Here is a 23,782-nt window from a genome sequence, read left to right as displayed (position 1 = left end):
TCTACCTATATAACGCAAACTAGTTTTTTAATGATTCACAGAACTGTGATATACATATTTTTATTCATGAAATTGCAAAACACGAATACTTTTGTTTACTTTTTCATTTCAATGTTATTTAACTAAAGATATAGTTGTAGTCGAGCATTTTTTCATTACTGTCATGCTATCTATTATTAAAATACGATACTTGAAAATCAATGAAGATTTGGATAGCGATCAATGAAATATATTACGTACAATGACGTTTCGGTACTAATTATGTCGCTCAGTTTCAATCAATAATGCGCAATGCAATTGAAATCCTATTTTCATTAAAATTCCATAAAACAAACTAATTTACATTTTATATCGAGTTTATTTTTTATTTGATAACTGATGTTATTAATAGCAATTTTTAACCAATAAGATAAATACTGATAAACAAAGCATTTATGTTAGACTGACACTATATACGTATGAAAGCATTTAGCTAACATAAATTCTTTTTAAGTCGTCACATTTATTTATTCCTTCTTCTGAAGACATTTGATTTTATAGAATTTCACTGAAGCTTCTAAGAAAACTAATATTCTTAAATTATCAAAACTGCTGACATTGTAAATACTAATAAAATTCCAAATTACAAAGCAATCCAGTTTCTTTCCGTACTCCACATTATTACATTCAAGGATTGCAAAAATCAAAAGTATCAGCAATAGTACAGTTAGAATCAGGCTTTCAACGTAATGTCGTAATAGAGCTTGCTGTTCACCTTATCAATCCGACTCAGACAGCTAGTGTCTCGCTTAGTCGCGAAAAGACAAAGAGAATAGTTGCACGAGCTCACGCGGCGCCGCCAACCGAAGCTAAAATTAACCGTAACGCCGTAACTGCATAACTGCATTACGACAGCACCACTTGTATAAATTAACTCGAATCTCAAGAAGTAAGTACCCAAGAGAGAGAGAGAGAGAGAGAGAGAGAGAGACAGAGAGAGAGAGAGAGAGAGAGAGAGAGACAGAGGGAGAAAGAGAGGGAGAGAGGGAGGGAGAGAGAGAGAGAGTTGAGGCGCTAGTTGACTTGCTAATGCTATTTACTAGCAGCCGGTACGCTGCTGCTACCGCCGTGTCGCATTTGTCTCGCAACTAAAAGACGCTTATTTTGCCTTTAAAGAGCCGTCGATATCTCTACGTATACGAATAGACCATGCGAAACAACACGCATTAAAAATCACATTTAAATAGCCTGTGAAACTGCGTATAAATATGCAACGCGTGCCACGCATTTTCGAGATTGATTAAAGTGCTGTTGCTGTGATTTTTTTTGTCGCTATTAAGCACACACGCGAACAAATTTGTTTTTCATGAAGTGTGCATGATATAAATTAGGTAAGAGAGGATCTTTTGATCGCGGAATCGAATGAATGTTAATTGCCTGTTTATTTCTCCTTTTTCTTTTGTGAAGGGTGTATTTTGTTGAAAGTTTAATGAATCATTATGCGCTTGTAAAGTATAATGAAATCTGTGACCTCAAATAAAGCGGTTAATTAAAAGATAGTTTTATTCACGTATTTTTCATCTGCACAAGTCTAAGAAAATTGAAAAAAGCCATTTTTAAAAATGACAACTCGATGGGACTTGACGAAACTTTGCAGGTACTTGACCAACAGAATAAAAAAAATGAAAACGAAAAACTTGGCGAATGCGCAATTGGGCAAGCGATTTTCCAAATCAGTTTTATTACTTCGCAGACGGGTGACGCGTACCCTAGGAAAACTTGATAATGAATCGTCAGCGCTTGAAAACGGACTCGTCGTCGTCGCGTACGGAGTTTGACAGAATCACCACTTTAGATCTCGAGTTTCGCATGAAACTGTGCTCTGTTCTTTTCTCTCTTCCTCAAGTGACGCCGCTTAACTTCTGCTGCTCGAAACTTTAATCCTAAACTTTCCCTCGTGCGCGTACGCGAGATATCGTGTGCCAAAGCCACCAGGGGATTTCACGCGTATTACGCCAGCCGCGCACTCGCACGACTAGTCAAGATTCTCCTTTTTCCTCACGGACTTTTACCTGATCGCGCGCATTCAAGTAATGTCTTCGAAGACCGAATATTAGTATATTCTTTTCGTGGGTTTGCCTTAGTTACCTAACATTTCACATTTCAAATTTTTTTATTTGCACAATCAACTACGTGGCATGTAAACATTAAAGCTACCAAATAAGGAAAATATAGAACTTCCAAAATTGAGTTCAGCTCAGTGCCGATCAATTTATAACGCAAACTATTTCTTCTTCAACGTAATAATATTCAAATATTTAATAGATTAAAATTACTGAAGCTTGTTTGAAAAATTGATTCAGTGTCAGAAATATCTTCAACTAAGGTTCAATTCATAAATAAAAAATGAAGATTATTACAAAAAGAATCAAGAAAAAAAACTCAACGATAATTTTAAAACTGAGTATAAAATTCACGTTTACTACTAACGAACAACAGCCAATAAAATCGACGAATTAGAAGTTACTTCATTGTTTTTCGAAGCATGTTCAAGAGCCTCGTCACGCGATGAAAAAGCACGAAGTACACTCGCAACGAATCTAAAAAGAATTGGCACAGCTTTCGATTACCATTCGCTTCGACGAAGAAACAGGATAAAATACAGAATGGAAATTGAGAACCTGGCAATCAAAATTTTACAGGGTTGGGTTGATAGATCTAACGATCTATTATTAGAACGATGATAGTATATAAATATATGTGTGTGTGCGTATGTGTGTGTGTATGTGTGTGTATTTAATTATAATTGTGAGGGGAATTGTCGTTGGTGGAGTGCTTTAACAACCCTAGAGACGCAAGCTCTCTCCCATGGACTAATGAAGGTCGTGGCACTACGAGGCCCAGAGACAGGGGTATTTGCTCAAACAGTGTAATGTTGCTTGGCGAAATTCAAGGAAAATACTCGATTTAGCACGAGGTTAGAGCCACCGTCGCGACTCCGAGAGTTTGCTACTGCATAGCAAGCGCGCGATTGTTAGATCTGCTTAGCAGCTACTACATCCACCTCATTTCTCGCTTTGCACGTTTTCGCTGCCATTCCGCGAGCAGAAGATGGATTTGGCGGTCGTGTGCGAGATCGTTGCTACTTAGTAGATTAGCTGACACTTTCATTTCATGAATTTTCAACGTCCTCGCTTCGACTCTTACTCTACCCTTTTACGCGTCAGAAAATGTTTAAATTCTAATGAACAAATGTATGTTTGATTGCACGTTGAGTCGCATCACTAGATAGTTATAATTGCAGGATTCCTCGTACGATTTACATTTTCAGGCTATAATACTTTAAATATACTTAACGTTAGATTGATGAAAAATATAACATTTCATTTGACTGATTATTATATTTCGATAATTGACGATTCTAATAATCGCACGAGACAAGAAGATTAATTATCTAAAATTGTTAGCTCGATCCATTATCAGTTCTACACTAATCTCGGGATTATGAAACTGATAATTAACTATATATAGAATGCAATTACCATTGGATAGGGGAGGGGAGGGCAATGAGCCGCGAGGGTGGCTAACTGCCATCACAAGAGCACGGTGGCGCGACGCTTGAGCGTAGATATAGTTGGCCTACACCCTCATGACTACATAACGTCACAAAAGAAAAGTTGGACGGGTACTGAAAAATAAAAATAATTGAACTCTGTATGGCAGCGTAAAAGAAAATCTATGATCTCTTTCGGGCGCGCACGCACACGCTTTCGTTATTCGAATCACGTAAGGCACCTAAATTCCACAGGACCGCACTGATGTTTCTTTCGCTCTCTCTCTCTGGCACGTGCATTGTAGAAGCCGAATAGCTGAGGTGTGTGCTTATTAGTGCTGGCTCGGATGAAATTCCTTTTATTAATTTAAAAATTAAAAGAAAGAGAGAAAACAATGCGCGGTTTCACGATGAAACAAAATCTGATTAACTGTGAGCTTTAAAAAATATATACAATTACTTTGTAATAAAAAATTATTAGTTTTCTTTATGTGTAATTTTAGATACTTCATTTACTTCTTCCCTGAAACGCGGATGTTTCCATTCGACATATAATTACACTTATAACAACTATTATTTATCGTTGATATCACTACGTACATTTCCATATAAAAACGGCAATGCGACGGCTCATCTTACAGTTGCCTCATAGTTGGGTAATGGGTAGGGAGTATCAGCAAAATAAGTCACTTTTTCAAAACAGACAGAACGCTCATTCGTTTATTTGTATATCTTTTTTCCAAGTTAATATATAACATTTTTGACAGATCTGCGCATATTATCTTTTTTCCTCGCATATAAGCACACACACACACACGTGCTTTATTTACTTAACATGTGTAGCAATGCTTATAATCGGACGTCTGATTTCAGATCGTTAAACGAAACACAATAGTCTCCCCTACGTATGATGACGCGCTACATTTTCGCAACACACTTGAATATCACACATACATACACAGACGCATACACGTCAATATCTACTTTATACATTTTCTTTCTTAATTTATAATAGTATCTTATGTATATATATATATGTGTGTTAATCTTCCTTGCAGTCTCGATGTGTAAATGTCAAGGAGGCGCGCAGCTATTTACAATAAAATATGTTTGTACAAAAAACTAATAATCTCGTATAAACAGTTAAAGATATATAATATATACGTACGTAATACACTTGGGAGTGGCGCTAGGTCGCGTCTATTAACCACGTACGCTCGAGTTTCAACCATAAACAAAGCTATGAATTCCGCATTTATACGTCTGCAGACCACGGCGCCGCGCAGCTGTGTGTAAATAAGCGCAGCAGCAGTAGCACCCAGAAACGCCAATTGTTTTCGCGACAACACTAGCAGCAGCTCTTTCTCTATTCCCCTCGTTTTTTACGATTTTCCGTGCGCGTGCGTGTGTGCTTTCTTTTCGTTAGTGCACGCGCTGACACGTCATTCGGCGAGGGCATCCTGTACTGCTGCAACGCATCTCTGATTTACTGTTGCCCGATGCGGATTCCGCTCTCGCTTGATAGAAATTTATGCTTCGCTTGCAGCTCTCTGCTCGTCTACGTGGACACACAAGAAAGCAAAGTTAACGCGATCGATTGAATACGGAAAAAAATATATCGGAGCACGCGCGCAACTCAAATCTGAGAGATTTCGATTGTCAATAAATTTGAAAATGTCTTGTGGATTTGGAATGTTGAAAACGATTTTTACACAAATAAAAGCCACGTCGATTGTGTACATGACACGTTGGTCAGACAGTGACCAGTGGAGAGGAAATCGGATATTTCGAATTCAAGAAATGTACAAATTCAACGTAGAGTTCCCGGAGAAATTTTCCGCGCGCACTGTCACCGACGATTCTCTCTCGTTGTGTCCGGAAGAGTCAGTGATTGAACGGTCGCGACGGCGGTGGCGGCGACGGTGATGCACGAATATAAATGGCGAAAAAACGAGCGAAGTACTGTTTGCCTCGGCTGGGCCGCGAGTGTCGAATGAGCTGAAAAATCGAGCGATAAATTCTTTGCGCTGGTGGCAATTTTTTTCCTCGTAGATATATGCTGCTTCACTAAGATTTTTCTATGAAGATCACGCTTGTAGCAACGTACAACTTTCTGTATGCTTCTCCGTTTTGATTGACCTTGTGGCAACCGTTCCCGTAATCTCTACCTTCCATTCAACTTTTCTATGAAAATTTTTGTACAAGTGAACGATTAAAAATTTTTTTCTATTTTACTTTTTTTTGTCGTTGATTTTCTCTGACACACGTTATGTATAACGTTATACACCGACTATGAACGGAAACGTGCGCTTAAGACGCGAATCAAGATACATATATAATCTTAAAATTGAAACAAAGTCAACAGATTAACTTTTCAAATAGATTATTTGTTTCGTTACTCCCTTACACAAAATCGTCGATAAAATGATTCTTTTGGAAGATATATGTTTCTTCGGTAACAGATACATATGGCGAATTCGTATAATCTTTGCGATTGGCAATGATATGGCAGAATAAATATGGTTTTGTTTAGATTTTTTGTACGACAACGGGATTCCGGTGACGATATTAAATTGTAATATGTCTTTGCTGAGCGAAGAATTCACTTGATTGAAATATGTAATATGTATATGTTTTGCGCGCTACCGACAGTAATTATGATCGACATTTCGAACATGGTGATTGGCAGTATTCGTAATTACACAGGCGCTCATATGAATAATCGAACAATTATCAACGAATCAAGTTTTTTTCTCTCTTGTCTCACTCGACTTTGTTGTATTTTATCTTAAACTCACACACACACACACAAACACACACACACACACACACACGCGCGCGCGCGCGCGCGCACACGCACACGCACACTCACACACACATACACACTCGCACACTGAGTATACTGGCAACGTATAACTTATGGAAGTGGCTTATATACAACTCTCTTGGATCCGATTAGACCGTGTGACCACCTCGGGTTGATGGATTTTAACGTGGGCCGAAACCGACGACGTGACTGGCCTCTGTGGCATTGTCAGTATCCCCTTGTCTGGCCTCTGCAAACTGTAATACACCTGCGAACAACCAACAACCATGAAAAAATAATAATGCAAGCTCGTAACCAGTCACGAATAACTATCACAAAACTTGCATCATTATGTTATTGCAACGTTCGTCAAGTGATTCAATAATAACTTTCTTATCAAATCGTTTTTGTTATGTGCTGGAAAGTTTTTATAACCGTGTCAACTAATGACGAGTTGAGTTAGTTTGTTATACATGTTTTGCTAACGTAAATAATTGATATAGTCTATTAAACTTTATCGTTAGATAATTTCTTCTAAAAAATAAAATACTTCAAAAAAGACTATTGATTGGATTAGTAATGAAACAAGTATGTATAAATGAAATATAAAGATAGCTCTATTTGAGAAAGCCAGTCAACCCATGTTGGGTAGAATAAACATTGTTAGTATTCAGTGGTAGAACAAAACATAGTACGTGTACCTCGAACTAATTAAACCACTCTGTATTTAATCTTGCAATTATAATGTCAACGTTATTATCATTTCCATTCTTTTCTCACTTATAATTGTGATTCAAATATTTGTGTAGAAATAAATGAAATGTTTTCCATTAAAATGATCGTACCTAATTACACTAATATTCGATGAAATAACAGGAAAGCGGTCGGAGTTTCATTATTAGTTCACGCTTTATTAGAGCGAAAAAGACAGGATTGAATATCAATAACGCAAATGTAACAAGTGCAAAATTGACCAGGGGAAAAAGAAATCTGTCGGTATTATTTGAATAACGCAATAACGCAATTTGAATAACGAGGCAAAAAGAAGATCCAAGTCACGCGCATCGAAGACTGGCCTTCTCGAATTATCGAGAAAAGTTCGAAGGTAATTAAACTTGTGAACGTGTGCGCAGATAAGACCATCGTGGCGCGAGCAAAAAACCTTCAGTAACCCTTTCCATGACCCTACAAGCCCAAGAAAGTTTAAGTGGATGACTCCTTGTGAACGCGATCGTTTGCTTTTGGACGTGAGCTGCTTGCCAGCTGCTCTACTGCTGGCTTGCCATCAGCGAAAATTAAAATATTTAAAGTCATCGACAACCCTTTAAGCGCACGATCAATCTTTACTCAATCGAACTCGAACATCGCCAGCAGGAATTATTAGTTTCAGCCGAGATTCATTTCAAATATTTACAGAGAGTTTATGGATAGACTTTCTTGTACGTTGTCGAGTTAACTAACGTAATTATAAAAGTACACGATGAAGAAAAAACGCTCACGAAGTGCAAGTATTGACGATTTGGTATAAATTAATCATAGAAGCACATCTCTCGATGTTGCATCTTGCAAGTGTAACTCGCGAAAGAAAACTCGGTTCTGAATATTCACAACTTTTCCAATCTTATCGAAGCGAGCAACTTTGTAGCGGCCAAACTTTCGAGTCGCTGCCGCGTCTATACTTCCTTGAGGTGGAAGAAGAAAAAAAATCAAGGACAGCGTTAAAAAAGGAGAAAGCTTTTAACAAGAAAATTGATCTTACGTTCTGGTTGTTTCGCTGATTGTAAGCTTCGAAGGCCATCTGTTTGAAGTCAGCTAACGTTGGCGAGTTGCCATACAAACTACTCGGCGACGTCGCTTGTGCTATCAGATGGTGGGGCAATTGTGGGGGTAGTTGCTGATGATGGTTTTGTGCGAAACGTATCGTCGGAGCGGGTGAATGTTCGGCAAGCAAAGCTTCCTCTTGAAGATCCTTTTTATCGGGTTCTTCATCGACAGGACTGGCAGCACCGTTGCGTTCACGGATTCGCCGTCTCTGCGGCGGAGTCTTGTATACGGAGGTATAAGTTAAGGGTCTTCGCTCTGAAAGAAGAACACGAGGGGCATTTTGTGAGAGAAGCCTCGCGTTAAGACGATTACTCGATTAAGTCGAAAGAGAGAGAGCTGCCTCGCGTGCATGCAACCCAAGTGAAGCGTACACCTCTCTTGCTAACGTGACTGAAGAGTATCGAACGTCTCGGTAGAAATTTTTGTAGCTCCGTTAGAAAGAGAGAGACAGACTTACACGCGTTCGCGATATTTGATAACAGGGTTCAGAGATTCTTTTGCCGGAAGTTCTTAGTAATAATAATATAACGCACACAGTTCAAGTTAATTAGCTGTGGGGGCTAATGGCTTCTTGTTCTCTTTCTTCTTTTGTTTATTGAATGCAAGAGTTCGATAACCTTTTTGTCTATATATATATTTATGTATATGAACATATATATATATATGAACTCGTGAGTTTTTTCACTTAAAATAAAAGGTGATGAGACAAACTGATTATCTTTTGGGAAATAGTTTTGAATAAAAGAAGTTGAGCTTGAAAGCAAACTAATGCAAAATCCACATAAAAAATGCACGTATAAAAATATTTGAATTCTCTCACCGTATTCGTTCGGTATAATGTCGGGATCGATATCGTCGACTGGTTGCTTGGTCTGCGGGTGCACGGGAGTAGTAGAACCCGGGTTAGGCGGTTCGCATACGATAGGCGCGTGCTTTGGGCTTCCTACCTGGCCGCTTGCGTGCTTCCTGTAGAGTGCCGCAAGAATTCCTGCCACTGCTAATGCCAGCAGCGTCGCCGTTGCCGCTAAGCCCAGCAGCAATGGACTCAACACCGAGGCATCCGCGTTACCTGCACCAACACACAAATTTATTCCAATTGCCGTTGTTATATATCGTTGACTTGCTCGTGCAAAGGAGCTGTTGCTCATTTTTCATCGCCACTCCCATAGATCAACTGAAGGCACGACTAGAAGAAATTTTGTTAGTAGAACACATATTTGTTGCGCCATACAGGGAAATACAGGCGTTGTAAATAGATTCGAAATCGATTCTCAGCAAGTTTGCTGCGGATAAAACAAATCGTATATTTCCATTTTACACTGAAATACGGGTACTCGATTGTTCTCAGACAATCGAAAAACTGTTTGGCTTCGAATGTCATGTATTATAATTGGAAATCATTGAATTTGGTTATTTTAGTAAAAGCTCGTTGAATGCGCGGGAATTGTAAATCAGCACTGACTTAAATGAACAATATGAAATTATAATCGTGTTTCACTGCACACCAGCAGTCCTGCGACTGTTTGGAATCACGACAGCATATCGTATTTCGCAGAGCGGATTTACGCTACTGTTTTTACAGCAGAGACGTTTACTTGCGCGCACGACCATTAAACGTCTAATCTTAACTGGACAATCTTGGGACGTGAATTTGCTCGGTACAAAACACGTTTACCAAGAATAGATGCCAAAAATGTCGCAGAACCGAGTTTGGACTAGTAGCTTTCGGTAGTTTATTTGGGATAATAATGCGGAAGAGAGAGGATGACTATGCAAATTGCGCGCGTTGGTGGTGATATCGGCTCATGATCCGCGAGTGTTCCGCAACTGCCGCATTTCTCTCTCTCTCTCTCTCTCTCTCCCGTTGCGCAGCTTCATGAGCCGAACAATAATTAACGAAGCTATGTCTATTATTAGGCTATCCCATTGTACCAAGCGATTCTCGTATGTGACCGCATCTATGTTGAGTTCTCGCGGTACAAAAGGTTCGCCGCGTATTGCACAATCCACTTTCAGCACTTTTCTTGAGTGCATAATAGAAAGGAGATGTCTGACCACAATTGTACAATGGCACGTACTCGGCGCTGCTCTGTGCGTAATACAGACGCAAGAGGAGGAAGCAAGCAAGGAAGGAAGGAGAGTGTAATTGCATCAATTAGCAAGCACAAAGCAGCTCTCTCCGTCTCTCTTGACTGAGCACCCTTACGGGGGCGCGCACTTATGCGCATCCGTCGTCGTCTAAGCTCGTTTGTTGGGCGCGCTCTCGTTGCTTCTGCTGCTACTGCTACTGCTCATTCGCAGTGCTCGAAAGCTCTGCTTGAAAGCTGCCTTGCGGTGTATGTGCACTCCAAACGTTACCGGCTCACCATCGCCTTTCTTTCCTATTATTGCAGAACAGCTATTTCTTGCACCGAACAAATCCACTATCACACTAGTTCGGCAAGATGCTCTTACGAACGTATTATTTTATCGCCAATGATATTTTCATAGACAAATACGAGAAGTGCTTCGGCAACAAGTTTTCCCAATCCATCATTTCATAGCAAATAATAAAAAATATACTATACTTTTTACACTGACTCTAAAATATAATCAATTCGAATAATCACAGTCCTTCGTATTCAGAGTTAATCACGCGCTGATCCCCTTTTGCAACTACTAACAAACATTGCTTGGTAAAAAGAATTTTACTACGTGTTCTATAGCTCGTTACCTAGAATGTAATTAAATTCCCAGCGAAGTAAAAATACGGCTATTGGAATCCCTTACTAATAACGGACGAATTGTCAGGAAGGCAAACATGAATTAGACCAATGATTTGCAAATCAAAGAGTGAAGTAAACAATTTCTATCCCACAAAATTTTAATTATTGTCTTTTATTTGTTTATTCATTTTTTATAACCGCAAACAATATATTTCAAAAGCATTATATTTACATTAGTCTGTAGCTTACATTTTGTAGTATATTATAACTCGAATCGTATGCTTTTCTAATGCCTACAAGATCGAAATAGTACGAGTGTGGTGATCAAAGGAGGAAAAATGAAAAAGGAAAAGTTTAAAGAATCGTACACGCGATACGTGGCTAGATGCAATTTAGCCAAAATTGATGCTATTCCATGGATGCCCGAGACCAATCCCGTAACAGTTGCATTCTAATATCATCCCCGCGAGCAACTTAAGATGATTGGCTGTCGCGTACGTGCGCTAAGCTGCAAAAACTACTCGTGAAAACGTCTTGTTTCGGTTATTAATCACCTCGACAATTTTATCGTCAAAGTTCCGTTCAATTTGCAAATGCTTTTATTATTTTTCCACACGGCGTGCGGGAAGTTCGATTTTTCGCACGCTTTTCTGTACGGTAAGTGTAGCATTCCCGCGCGGTTATTCGGCGTGCGGGAAGAGCTACGAGAGCGTGCGGGAAGTAAAAGTAGGGAGGGGTAAGCGTGCGGGAAGTAAAAATAGGTAACGGTAAGCGTGCGAAAAGTAAAAGTAGGTAAAGGTACACGCAGATCTACACTGACAAAAAGATGTTGAATTTTCCTTACAAAATATTAAATTTTTAATACATTGTATTGAAAATTCAATACCAAGTATTACATTTTCAATACAAACTAAAATTTGTCGTTTGTAAAAATTATTCTCTTTAGAATTGCATTACTTTTAAAGTAAATTTAATGATAATTGTTGACCGTAATTGAGTTACAAATATTATAGTAGCGAATTGAATTTTTTACAACCTGAAATTATTATAACCTATATACCGGTGTTGCGATACTTTGTACTGAATTTTCAATATTTTGTATTGATTTTTCAATACTGTGTTGAAAAATAGTTTCAATACAACGTATTGAATTTTCAACTGCAGCTTTTTTACAGTGTACTGCATGTACTGACGCTTAATGGCCTGTCATAAAAGACGGGACGAATATGGGTTTCCCCAATTTGAGCACAATTATTTTCCGCACGGAGCGTTAGAAAACGCAATTAGCATGGAGATGAAATGTGGGAAAATCTATAGGGTTTCTCAAAGAAATATTATTAAGAAATATTTCTTAAGAAATAATTATTCATTTCGTAACTACTAATTTAAGTTTTTCATATTTTTTTATGAACGAGGGAGGGCACCAGCCGAAACTTCCTTTCCTTCTCTTTCTGCTCACATAAACCTACTACACTCGAACTTCCCGCACTTGTGTGAAAAAATAGTGTACGTAATTTGTGCGTGAAGTATGTGATATCCCGCACGCGTTACGTAATGTACTATTTTATTAAAAAAACTTTAATCTCAAAAATGCTAATTACTCATACTCGTACTTTCTATTGTTGGCAACGGTCCGAACTTCCCGCATCTTGTGTGAAAAAATAGTGTACAATACGCGTGCGTAAAGTACTATTTCTATCAATTTTTATTGCTACAAAACACTCAATATATCCATTGCAAACAATTGAACTTTTAGACAACTCAAAAAAATAAATAAAACATTTAATTACAAAAAGTACAGCTACAGAGCGAGAAAAAATATTTTCAAAAACTAGTCTAGTATTTTTCGCAAGTTCATTATCACGACTGGCAAGACTCCGAGAACTTATGTGTTTTGAGAATCATTTATTTCGTGAGTTTGCTCTTTCTCTTTCTATATCTTACGCACACACACACTCTTCTCGCACGAAATTAAAGGCTGCTGCTGGGCGCACTCTGCTTATTTCTTATTCTACCGGTGGCGAAGCTAGAAGCAGTTTTTATAAAGAGACAACCACTCACGCGAGCAAGAGAGAGAGAGAGAGAGAGATGGAGAAAGAGTCGTTGGCCGTGCTTAATTTTGCTAATGGATTAACTCACGCTCCAATGAGAAATCGCGCCTGCATACTATTTCTCCTTTGCTTGCTCATTTTCTTCCTCTCTCGTTCTTCCATTTGCTCCTAGCGACGTGCACGTTTCAGACCCTTCTACTTTAAGCTTTACCATTTGAAAAGTGTAATTTTTAGATTCTTTGCCGGGGCTTACCAAAAGTCAATGTATAATAAGAACGAAGCAGTGAGGTACCTTCTCTCATATACGTACATAACAGTTGTTGAAAAAACACTTTGCACAATTAGTTATAATAATTTTTATAGAAAAAGGCTGCATGAACATTTTATTAAATTTTTGTTCAACTTTTATTCCTTCGGAGAATATAAAAACCAATAAATCCGCTTCTTTGATTTAAGAAAAAAAACTCACGACGCAGAGCTTTACTCCCAACACTTGCATTCCTCTATACAAATACACACGAAAAGCAATAAGTGGCGGCACGACGCCGTAGGTATTAATTTCCCGAGAGTCGAGGTAGGATATTGAAAATCGAGCGACTCCCAGTGCGAGTTCTTCTTTCTTTTGCTTTCCATCTCTCTGTTCTCATATAACTTCTAAGAAAGAGAGAGCGTGAGTGAGAGAGAGAGAGAGAGAGAGAGAGAGGGAACGTAAAAGGAGTATTGCTGTTTGGTTTTCTCTAAATATGGAGCGATTCGAAAAATATGTATATACGTATTTTTGCAGAAGACAATGTGAAACTCTACCGTTGCTATATTATAGAACCGAGAAATTATCGACTGCAATATTCATTTGCCCTTGATAAATTTATATACAAAAATTTTCTTTGATTGAAAGTTATTTATTTTCATCGTTTCAACTGAAAACTAAGACTAAAAAATTAATGATTTAGTAAATTAAAAATGTTGAAAGTCGACCGAGCAAAAGTTCGAATCGATATGTAATATCATAAATGAAGGTCTGGTATAATGACTTAGTGACTTTTAACCGCACGTGGTTCTCACAATCCCTAAATTTTGAAGGGAAAGCATACTCGAGGGTTAAACACTGTGGTCTATTGAAAAGCCGTAATTGGTCACTACGTATATACGAGTAACATTTGTCCGAGTAACGGGTCCCGCAGTAATTTGTGAAGCGCAGCACCGATTTTCTTTGTCAAACGCCCCATAGGGAGAGAAGCGCCTATTTTGCGCCATATATATGTGCATGAATACATATATATATATATATATATATATATATATATATATATATATATATATATATATATATGTATATAGACACACACGTAAATGTACATTAACTCGCAAGCGTGGAGATTATTATACTTATACAACTGGACGAGTATTGAGCGCGAGGGTGTTGAGGGAGAAAGACAGTGTACATATGTCTAGGTAGAGGTAACAACCTCACAGGGTCGAGAGACGTTTATTCCGGGGTGAATGATATCGCAGATTAACTTTGCAGCAGCAGCAGCAGCAGTGAGTATTCCGTTAATTCGACTGCCTACCTGACTATTTCAGATGTCTCGATGCAATTTAATTTTAATAATTAAATTACATTAAATGACGTAGACTTCTCGGTAAATTAAATTTCCTTCTTCATTGATTTCTCAGATCATTATGCAGTGTGCAAAATATTCAAGAAAAAAATTGATATGCAGTCGTGCAATCATATTTGAAAGGATATTTTATTAATTCTTTAAGTTGATATGCTTTCTTTCTTTACTACGTCGCGTAGAACAATAATAAAAAAAAGCGTATACAAAAGATATTCCCGGCCGAATCGTATCGGGGGTACTGCGTTTTATTTACCCATGGATCTTGCGCAACAGAGCCAAATAACTACTATGTGACTGTGAGCAAACAAGTGAGCGTGTACGAGAGAAAAAACGTGGTGCGTAAGGTAAAATCGAATTAATAAAAAAAGTCGACGTACAGAGAACTGGTCAGTTGCAGTACGCCGTTCGCCTGACCGTTGATTGAGAGTAATCTGTTTTGTTAATTGTTGCGGTCGTATAGGAGAGGCTACTGCTGCTCTACTATTGCAAGTTCAGCAGCAGAAGAGATATAGGTGCAGTCTGCAAGCGCCCGGTTAACTGACTAATTGCAATACTGACGCGGCGACTAGCAGCTCTATCGCTATTACTGACTGTATAGACACTACATCGCGCAAGATGCGGCCCACGATCAGACTTGTTTTACTTTAGAATGTTGTAAGTTTATAAATACGTTAATGCTGTCTCTAAATATACATCAGTTTCTTTCTATTTTTTAATGATGAATGTACTTTTTAATCCCTTCCTCAAGACTAAATTGTCAAATTAAGACAGTGGCTCGCATGAAGGTTAAGCCGTTATTGAAAGAAATAAGAACAAAACAGTTTATACGGTATGAAAAAAAAGAAATTCTATAGTCCGTGTTCTTTTTAAAACTCTTTTCCACATAATAAATATCTACAACGAATCGCCATTACATTCATAGCAAATAAAACATCTACAATCACATTTAACTCACCGGTAGTGTACATAGCAACGCCTTTGAGCATAACAGGTTCAAGTATCGTTGGCTCGCTCCTTCCCTTAGCATTAACAGCATACAAGAACAGCTTGTAACTCCTCCCAGTGGACAAGCCAGCAACCTCGATCATCGGACCACCAGGTGTGGCTGGTACACTCTTGTTTAACATCACTGGGCCATCCTCGTCACTGACAACTTCCACGTGATACGATTGAATAGGTAAACCACCATCGTAACCTTCGATACAGCGAACGAGTAATCCAGTGCCAGTGGGTGGTGAGTTTACACTATTTTTACTTAGACCTAATTCCTCGAACTCCAATGCAGATGACAACTCCGTTGCAGTACAATTGTGCAGTGCATATGGTCGGCCTGCGGCGATCACCTTTCAATAAATGATAGGGATACTTGTTAATACTTTAGATTATTGTTTCGGTTATAATCTGTAAATCGCGTTGTTGCTAGCCATTTGTTACTATATAGAATTTGTTGAATGATATATTACAACAAGTATTACAAGTGATATCGGACTGATCTGATCTCGTTGTACATGTAACCCAACAGCAAGTGAGACGTATATTATATCAAACTCACTGAGCATTGCACTAAAAGAAGATGCAACTCTCAGATTTTATGCCGATCTGGTTTTTAAATGAATAAATAAAAAAATAATAAAACATTTATGTAGTAAAATGTTCTAATTACTTAATATTTATTTCAGGCATCTTGAACTAGCATCAAAACACTACCTTAGTCATGATTAATTTTGCATTGATCAGACTTTACCTAAAAAATAGGGTTTCAGTATACCTCTTGCGATTCTATCGTTGTGCGTGCGCGCACTTAATCGTGCACGAGCGGCAATACATTTTTTTGAAATTTATCTAATTTTGACAAAAGATACATGAATCTTTATCGATGTGTCTTCGATGCTCACGGTTAATACAATTTGTCGATGTGTATTAGAAATGTCTAAAGTGAATATTAAGCAATTTTCTGAGGTTTCTTATATCGCATATATTTTTATTTATTTATTTAAAAACACCAGACTAGTGCAAAATCTGGAACTTGCATAATCTTTTCATTAAATTTAGGCCAATCATTAGTATAATGTACGTTACGTTTGCTGGTGAGTTACTTACTGAGTAGGCCGGGGGGGGGGGGGGGGGATATCAGATTGACGAACGCTTATATAGTCGAAAAAGTAGAAGATGCAGAAGTGTATTCCAGGAGAGATTTACGTACACGAGAAATCTTATTTATGTACTTTATGGGTTGTTAATTAAGAATTATTTTTCTTCCTTTTATAAAAATCGACTGGTAAGCAGGTGCAAATATCTAGGATGCATATTTTAATAAATAATCTTAATTAAAAGATTAGCTAAAAAGAGTGAGCATGGAAAAAAGAAATATCGTTCAATAATATCATAGATAACTGTAAGATTCCATAAATCTCGATAATCTGGTTACTATCAGTGGAGAGCAATAAAAGCGAAAAAGAGAAAAAGTAACGTAAATAGATTATCATTACCTGGAAGAGACATGGCGAGCGTTGCCTGCCCACTTGATTGCTGGCCCAGCAGGCAACAGTCCCGTAATCCATTTCCGACGAGGGCGTGTAGTTCATGCGCGACCCATGAAATTGCTGGTACTCCTTCAAGTCTGTTCCTGCTTGCTGTTGCTGTTGCTGTTGATGTTGAGACTGCGACGATTGAACTGTTGGGATAGTCGTGTGTGAATAACGCGAATGCGGCACCTCGATCAGATCGCCCGAATTGTTGAAGGTCCAGTGAAAGGTTTCTGGTGCTGGATGAGATTCTACCGAGCACATAAGTGATACCGTTTCTTGTTTCAATGCGCCCACCACTACCTCGCTCCGGCCGTCCTTACACACTGGCGCATCTGGAAATCACAATTGAAATGATTTTTTTCAAGAGGCGGCTTAGATTTTGACATTACCACTCATTTTGAAATATTGATAATCGAAATACAATTGTTTATTTTTCTGAAAGTCAATTTGAGCAATTATTGTTTGTTAAAATAAGAGATTTGTTAATTTTTATCTATAAATTCACGATAACTTATAAAACGAAAATTAAATTAAGTTAGCCTTAAAATATATGAAAAAGGCGAGTTCATCCACGAATGGTCATAAAAATGCTTTTAGATACGATGAAAATTAAAGTCGCATAAAATAGAAAAGTTTTCAGAAGCGAGATAGAGAAATGCATGTTTTATTGGTCTATCTATTTTTACAACTAAACTTTCGTCAAACTATAAAATCGCTGCATGTGAAATGAGTGCACTGGAAAAGTTGCACGAAAGTTGAGGTGGAAAGAAGTTTCCAACTACGTTTGAAAAATTCGATTTCTGAAAAGTCACGAGCTACAATTTAAGAAAAAAGTCTCCTCTGTCTCTCTCTCTCTCTCTCTCTCTCTCTCTCTCGCAAATGCACCCATACACAGGAGAAAAAGGGATTTTTAACTTTTCCAGTGCTTTCTGGTCTACCAATGGTACAACTTGTTTCTAGCATTTTATCGAAGTTGAATTAGATCCTCCTTTAAACAAGTTTTTCTCGAAACTTTAGTTTTCGACACTATGACATATTAATTTTGAAAAAAAAAAAGAATTTGTTCTGAAACTTTTACTCTGAAATATGACGATGTTAATTTTTGTCACAATTAAAAGAACTCATCACATTTGAAGCTTTCAGCATTGAGATCAATCTCAATTTGGTAGAAGAGTACTGGGGAGCAAACGCACATACAAACAGAACGGGTCGCTTACAAAACAGCCTCGCGAGAGCACTCGAGAAAATTCCATCGGCAAGTATGCGTACAGTTGGGCTCATCCTGCATGTATAGGTATGTGCACAAGTGTGTGTATGCGTACACGCCATACTCGCGTGAGTAGAGAAGTCGTGAATGTCAGCTTAAGCAGGTAGCGAAGGATTTACGACAACGCAATCTGGAGCGGAGTGGGGGAATCAATTGGCAAGATCCATTCGATCAGCACGAGTCAAGTAACATGACTAATTGACAGCTCTCAGAGTGAAAGTTCGAGGGAGAAAGCTAATCGAAAAGATCAAAGATGTGCTGCTACTGGTAGTGCGGGTACAGTCGCCTTGTCGAATACAAGTAGTCTTAAAATATCGGCGTCAGTGGCTTAGCGCATTGCCAGGCAACTCGCTTCAGCCACACATGAATATTCAGCCGCAAGCGTGCTTTACATATATTGAATATGCATCGTAGCCTTTCCCTTCCATCCCCCTCATGCGCGCGAGCGAGCTCCTCTTCCTCCGTTTGCCTCTCTTAGGTCATTTACAAGATGAGGATCGGTGCCGCCACGCGGGAACACTAGCCATTTTAATAGAATCTAACCTCTTTCACCCCTCGTCACTTTACGTTCTTCTTTTTCCATCGCATTCGCACTCCCGCATCAATCGGGATTTCCGAAAAAGAAAACGAATTTCTCTTGCCAGAAAGTCTAAATCTAAGTTTACGAGTAATGCTATATATGACCTTGTCATTGTCGTGCAGGAACATTGAATTATTTTATAGTAATCATGTAGCTATCAAATTGTGATATAGAAACGTATTTCTCCATTTTTATTTTTCTCCTTTGTGAAAATAAATTGAATTCTGAGAGATTTCTTTAGAACGATATTAAAAAGACGTCAAACCTTTCGATAAAATAATACAAAAACACTGTATTCTTAATATTAGAATGTAAATCTGATAATGATTACTCCAGTACTACAGATAGCTTCAGAAATGAATAAAAGAGACATTAATCGTTGGAAAGAAATTAAAAATTAATGTATTATCACTCAGCAATGTTGAGAAAAGAATAATCTGAATGATTGCTCGGACGTGATTTTGCATGCTAAGCGAGGGATGGTGATGATGGAAATCGTGAAATCAATAGGAAGCAGACACGATATCGCTAATACACAATGCAGGGCTGCGCGCGGGCAAACACGATTAACGCGTTAACTCCGCAGGCACCGTAGTCTTAATGAGGTGGTTGAGTATTTAGTGTGTATAACAGGAAGCAGGACATACAATACTCTGAGCATTGTAATGCAATTAAAAGCTACGCGCTCAGCCACAACTCTGCGTTAAGCTTTAGGATATAATGTATATGTAACACCTTTGCAATTACTTACACATGACGCGTAGAGGCACCGGGTTACTGATTGTTTTGCCCTCGCTGTTGACGGCAAGGCATGTATAGTTGCCCGCTGAATTGCGAGTTATGCCTTGGAGTACTAGAGAACCTCCGCTCAATACTATCCCCATAGTCGAGTTGTTTTTTAGCTCTTTTGCCTGAAATTCAACATTTGTTTTTCTTTATTTTACTATATAACCCAATGTACGTACAATTCTTGGTTTTCCTACTTTAATTCAATTACTTTAATTTTTCGAGATAAAGATTTGCTTGAAAGCACTGCTCTGAATTTTCATATCTATGATTTGCTGAATAATAAATTACGAGCAGAAAATATATAAGCAAAGATAACTCGAAATGAGAACAAATATGAAATCTTGACAATTTTCAATTTGAACCAAAAGCCTATTTAAGAGACAGATTTGAAGTAGTCTTACTTGCCAGCTTAAAAGCTCATTTATTTTTAAAGAGTACTTCGTAGTTTCAATCATCATTAAAAAAGATGGCAAATAGTAGTGTACCATGTCGAAAAGTACTTGACATACTTGAAAGAGTTACTCCTGATTAATTGTGGAAACATACTGAGCGATTTCTACTACTTTGTTAAAGAAAGCTTTTCAGTGTGAGATTTTGATCGAGGTACATGACGGTAAATTAACTGCAACGGCATTAACTCACATCGATTTTTTTTATTTTAAAGATAGAAAATTGTCACAAAACAATTAGCAAATGATGAGAAGGCATAAAATGTGCTCACGTCTTTGAACCAGGAGAGTTTATAGGCCTCGGGATTAGCACGAACGAGGCACTCAAAATAGACGTCGTCACCCTCCTTAATGCTGTCGGGGTTAAGGGAGGATCCCATCTTGAGACTGACCATTGGCTGATACTGCACGTCCAAATGCCATTTATCCTCAAGCGCGCTGTCAGTAATATTCGGATTCTCAGCCCTGCACGTTAGATATTTACCGTTGTCCTCGATGTTCGGCACGAAGCTCAGAATGCTCAGGCTCTGATTGTTCTCTGGCGCGTACTGCAACATCAAATACGAACAGCGCGACAATTCGATTATTGACCTCTCATTTTCTTTCCTTTCTCGACTATTAGATATGTGACATGCACAAAATGGATTTTCTCTGCTGCCCAGAATGCTCAAGCTTTCACGGAAAATCACCGGTTCTGTCGATGTTCGATTCAATGGACTGCTTTTTTTTGTACAATTTTATATTTTATTGTTTCACTGAATCCATTGAAAAATCGAGTTTTATCTCTCTTTAGTTTCACAGTAATATTTAATATGTTTTATAATATATGTCATCAGCAAATTGATTCCGACTTTTACAGTTTGTAAAGAAATTTTCGATGAATCTTGTAAAAGCTGGCTATTTATTTTATTTAGAAAAAGAATTTTCTTTCTATCAAATTTTTTATCTTGTTAATTTGCCACAGTACGCTGCAACACTAGTACGCTATAATCAAGCTGTTGACATTTTAATTCCATTGTCAACTTGACAAGATATATTTGATATATATCAAATTACTGCTGAATGAATGCATGAAAAGGTTCACAATTGAATATAATACATTCCGTTGTAAAGGATTTGGACTATCGGTCATTGAAAGATAAAATCTTTTTTTCATCATATCGAACAATATGCGCGCACACGCAGGCACTCGCCCACATACATACATACAGGAGAGATACGCGAAATGTTAAAGAAAAAAAGTACAGGCTTTGTTAAAACTATAGTTAATGACAAGGATCGTCGGTCAATATTGGCGTAATTGTGAAGACAATTGCGAGTGCACTGCATCGGCATTCAGTAGCAAGATAGGTTCGTTATCCCGAATGACCTCGGTGTGCGCGCGTGCTTCTTTCTATTTTCATTTCTTTCGAATTTTTCGTCTAGGCCTTCGTTTGTCCACCGCCGCACACAGTTGCCATATAGATAAGTTCGTACGTGACGACGTCCAATTATTTGATCGCGCGCACGGCTTTGGGGATAGCAGACACACACACACAGACTGCTGTGGTGTTGTGTTGCTTTTCTGACAATACCGTGACATATAAAGTGAAAAGAGGTAGCCCTCGAGATCCACGTAAGAGATTGCGAGCGCCAGCACAGACAACACGACAAAAAAGCTTTCGCTCAATGCAATATACTTCTTTTCTCTCCCTCTCTCGCTCTGTCCGATTGCGAGATCAAGCCGCACTGATTAGCATAAAAAGAAAAGGGGGAGAGACGAAAAAAAAACTAGCATTATTAAGACGCTCGCCCGGAGTCTAAGGCAATACTAAATAGTTCCACTCTTTCTCCTACGCTTTCATTATGGAAATTTCCTAACGAATAAGAGACGGAGAGAGAGCGGCAGACAAACAAGCTCGTAATTCAGAGAACGTACGAATATCGCGATCGTTCTGAGTGACGGAAAAGTGCGATAACTGAACGATAATCCCCAGGACAATGACGGATCCGCTCTCGAAGAAATTCTTTTGTGCACTGTTGCTGCCAATTAGCTTTACCCAAAACTCTAAAGACATTGACCGCAAGCTGCTTAAAAGTAGAGCGTATTTACGTGTTAATGAAACGAATCTAAAGTGGAATATTAACTTTTCTACATTATATATTCATAAGTTTATAAGATGATTTTGAATGCATTATTTGCGTAAAGTACTTTGGGGTTTCTCTTGTTGGCAAAAAACAAAAGTTTAAATTTTATCGTAGACTAATACTGCGTATGAGATTAAGGAAAATCTCATGGATCAACAATGCAGAATTTAAATGAAAAAATAAAATGTATGCAAATGCTAGTATATAACTCAAACTTGAACAAACCAAAGATCCGCGGGGTGAGTTGAAGTGAAAAGCCTTGTCCCAAGGATATTCTTGTTCTCCTTAACCAAAAGAGTGGTGGGCATTCAGAATTATATAGCACGAATTCTTTTATGGATTCTATTCATCAAGCCACGCTCCGCGGTTTACGCTAAGATCTTCCGGCTCTTTTTTCATACAAGTCTGCTGCTGTGGCTTTTAGACCACCATATAAAAATCCCCTTTGTCCGACGGTATAATATATCGCTTGATTTTTGCGGTCACTCTCACTCTCTCTCTCTCTCTCTCTCTCTCTCTCTCTCTCTCTCTCTCTTTCTCCCATATATGCATTTTGGATTAAGGGATATAAATCGGACTGATTGAATGAAGCTTCGCGCGCGAGAGCGCTGGTAAAAAAGCGAGTGCTGCCTTTGTACGATTGATTGATTGCTTGCGCGTGCGATGCAGCTACCTGTCAAGTACATTAGCGGCTGGGTAAAATCGATCCACACGCCCAAAAGAGAGAGAGAGAGAGAGAGAGAGAGAAAGAGAGAGGGAGAGGAGCTTCGTGGGTGGAGATAAATGATGATGCGCACATGAGCGAGAGATCGAACACTAATAGAGTAGCCGCAAGTTGTATATGCAAAGAGAAGAAAAAATGACGACCATCAACCGGTATTACTAAAAAGGATAATTGTGTTGGTGATTAAGTGCGTGAGTACAACAATCGTGGCTAATGCGTTTGCAAGGTGAAAGGCTATTCATTCGTTATGCCGATAAGATTGTAACCAAAGGCACGTGAATTATATAGCGGATGTGTACTTACAGTTTTGGTTTGGTTGTCTATCCGTCTGTTGGCTATCCACCAAGTGATTACAGCTGCTGGTCTCGAGCCACTACTGCGACATTCAACTTCGTATTTTTTATCCGCTAATACTCTCGACTCTTTTGTCAGTATATGCACGTCCAGCGGCTTTACTGCAACACATTAACGAGTTTTGTTGTCAAGATTAAGTTGCGTTTTAACAGAACATCGCGCAAAACGAATAGGTCATTGGTGTAAACCAACGCGCGAAAATTCGTTGCAATGTAACGGACGATATCGGTTAATGAAATTGTCGTAGCTATAATTGCGTGCAATAATTTCCACAGCGAGAAACTATATAGTTTACACGCTCGCGGTAAATCGGTAATCAGTTGTATTTGTCGCTTGCACATGTGCGTGCTGAGCGCACGCTGGTAATCAGAATAAATAACCAACCGCCGCCAACTCCATGTGCGACAATTAAAAAAACAAGCATTAA

General features: G+C 38.4%; 1 protein-coding gene across 4 annotated transcripts in view; it reads right to left on the bottom strand.

Moving 5' to 3' along the window:
• Positions 1-4,256: 4,256 nt before the first annotated feature.
• Positions 4,257-23,782, bottom strand: part of LOC131667343 (protein turtle-like) — an 80,020-nt gene continuing 60,494 nt past the window's right edge. Inside the window, exons 6-14 of one of the 4 annotated variants that reach the window (XM_058940681.1) lie at positions 23,305-23,456; positions 20,423-20,698; positions 19,664-19,823; positions 17,027-17,397; positions 15,493-15,880; positions 9,110-9,231; positions 8,983-9,034; positions 8,098-8,417; positions 4,257-6,606 (exon numbers count right to left, since the gene is read on the bottom strand). In XM_058940681.1, coding sequence (XP_058796664.1) covers positions 6,463-6,606; positions 8,098-8,417; positions 8,983-9,034; positions 9,110-9,231; positions 15,493-15,880; positions 17,027-17,397; positions 19,664-19,823; positions 20,423-20,698; positions 23,305-23,456 — 1,985 coding nt within the window. In that variant the 3' untranslated portion in view covers positions 4,257-6,462. Of the gene's footprint in view, positions 6,607-8,097; positions 8,418-8,982; positions 9,232-15,492; positions 15,881-17,026; positions 17,398-19,663; positions 19,824-20,422; positions 20,699-23,304; positions 23,457-23,782 lie in introns of those variants that run through there. The other 3 variants (XM_058940680.1, XM_058940679.1, XM_058940682.1) reach the window with 3 other exon arrangements.

Source organism: Phymastichus coffea, unplaced genomic scaffold (genome assembly GCF_024137745.1).
Source record: "Phymastichus coffea isolate CEN01 unplaced genomic scaffold, Cenicafe_Pcof_1.1 PCOF00065, whole genome shotgun sequence".
NCBI classification, from domain to species: domain Eukaryota; kingdom Metazoa; phylum Arthropoda; class Insecta; order Hymenoptera; family Eulophidae; genus Phymastichus; species Phymastichus coffea.
Note: the sequence above shows the minus strand (reverse complement) of the source record. Positions and strands in the feature narration are given on the sequence as shown.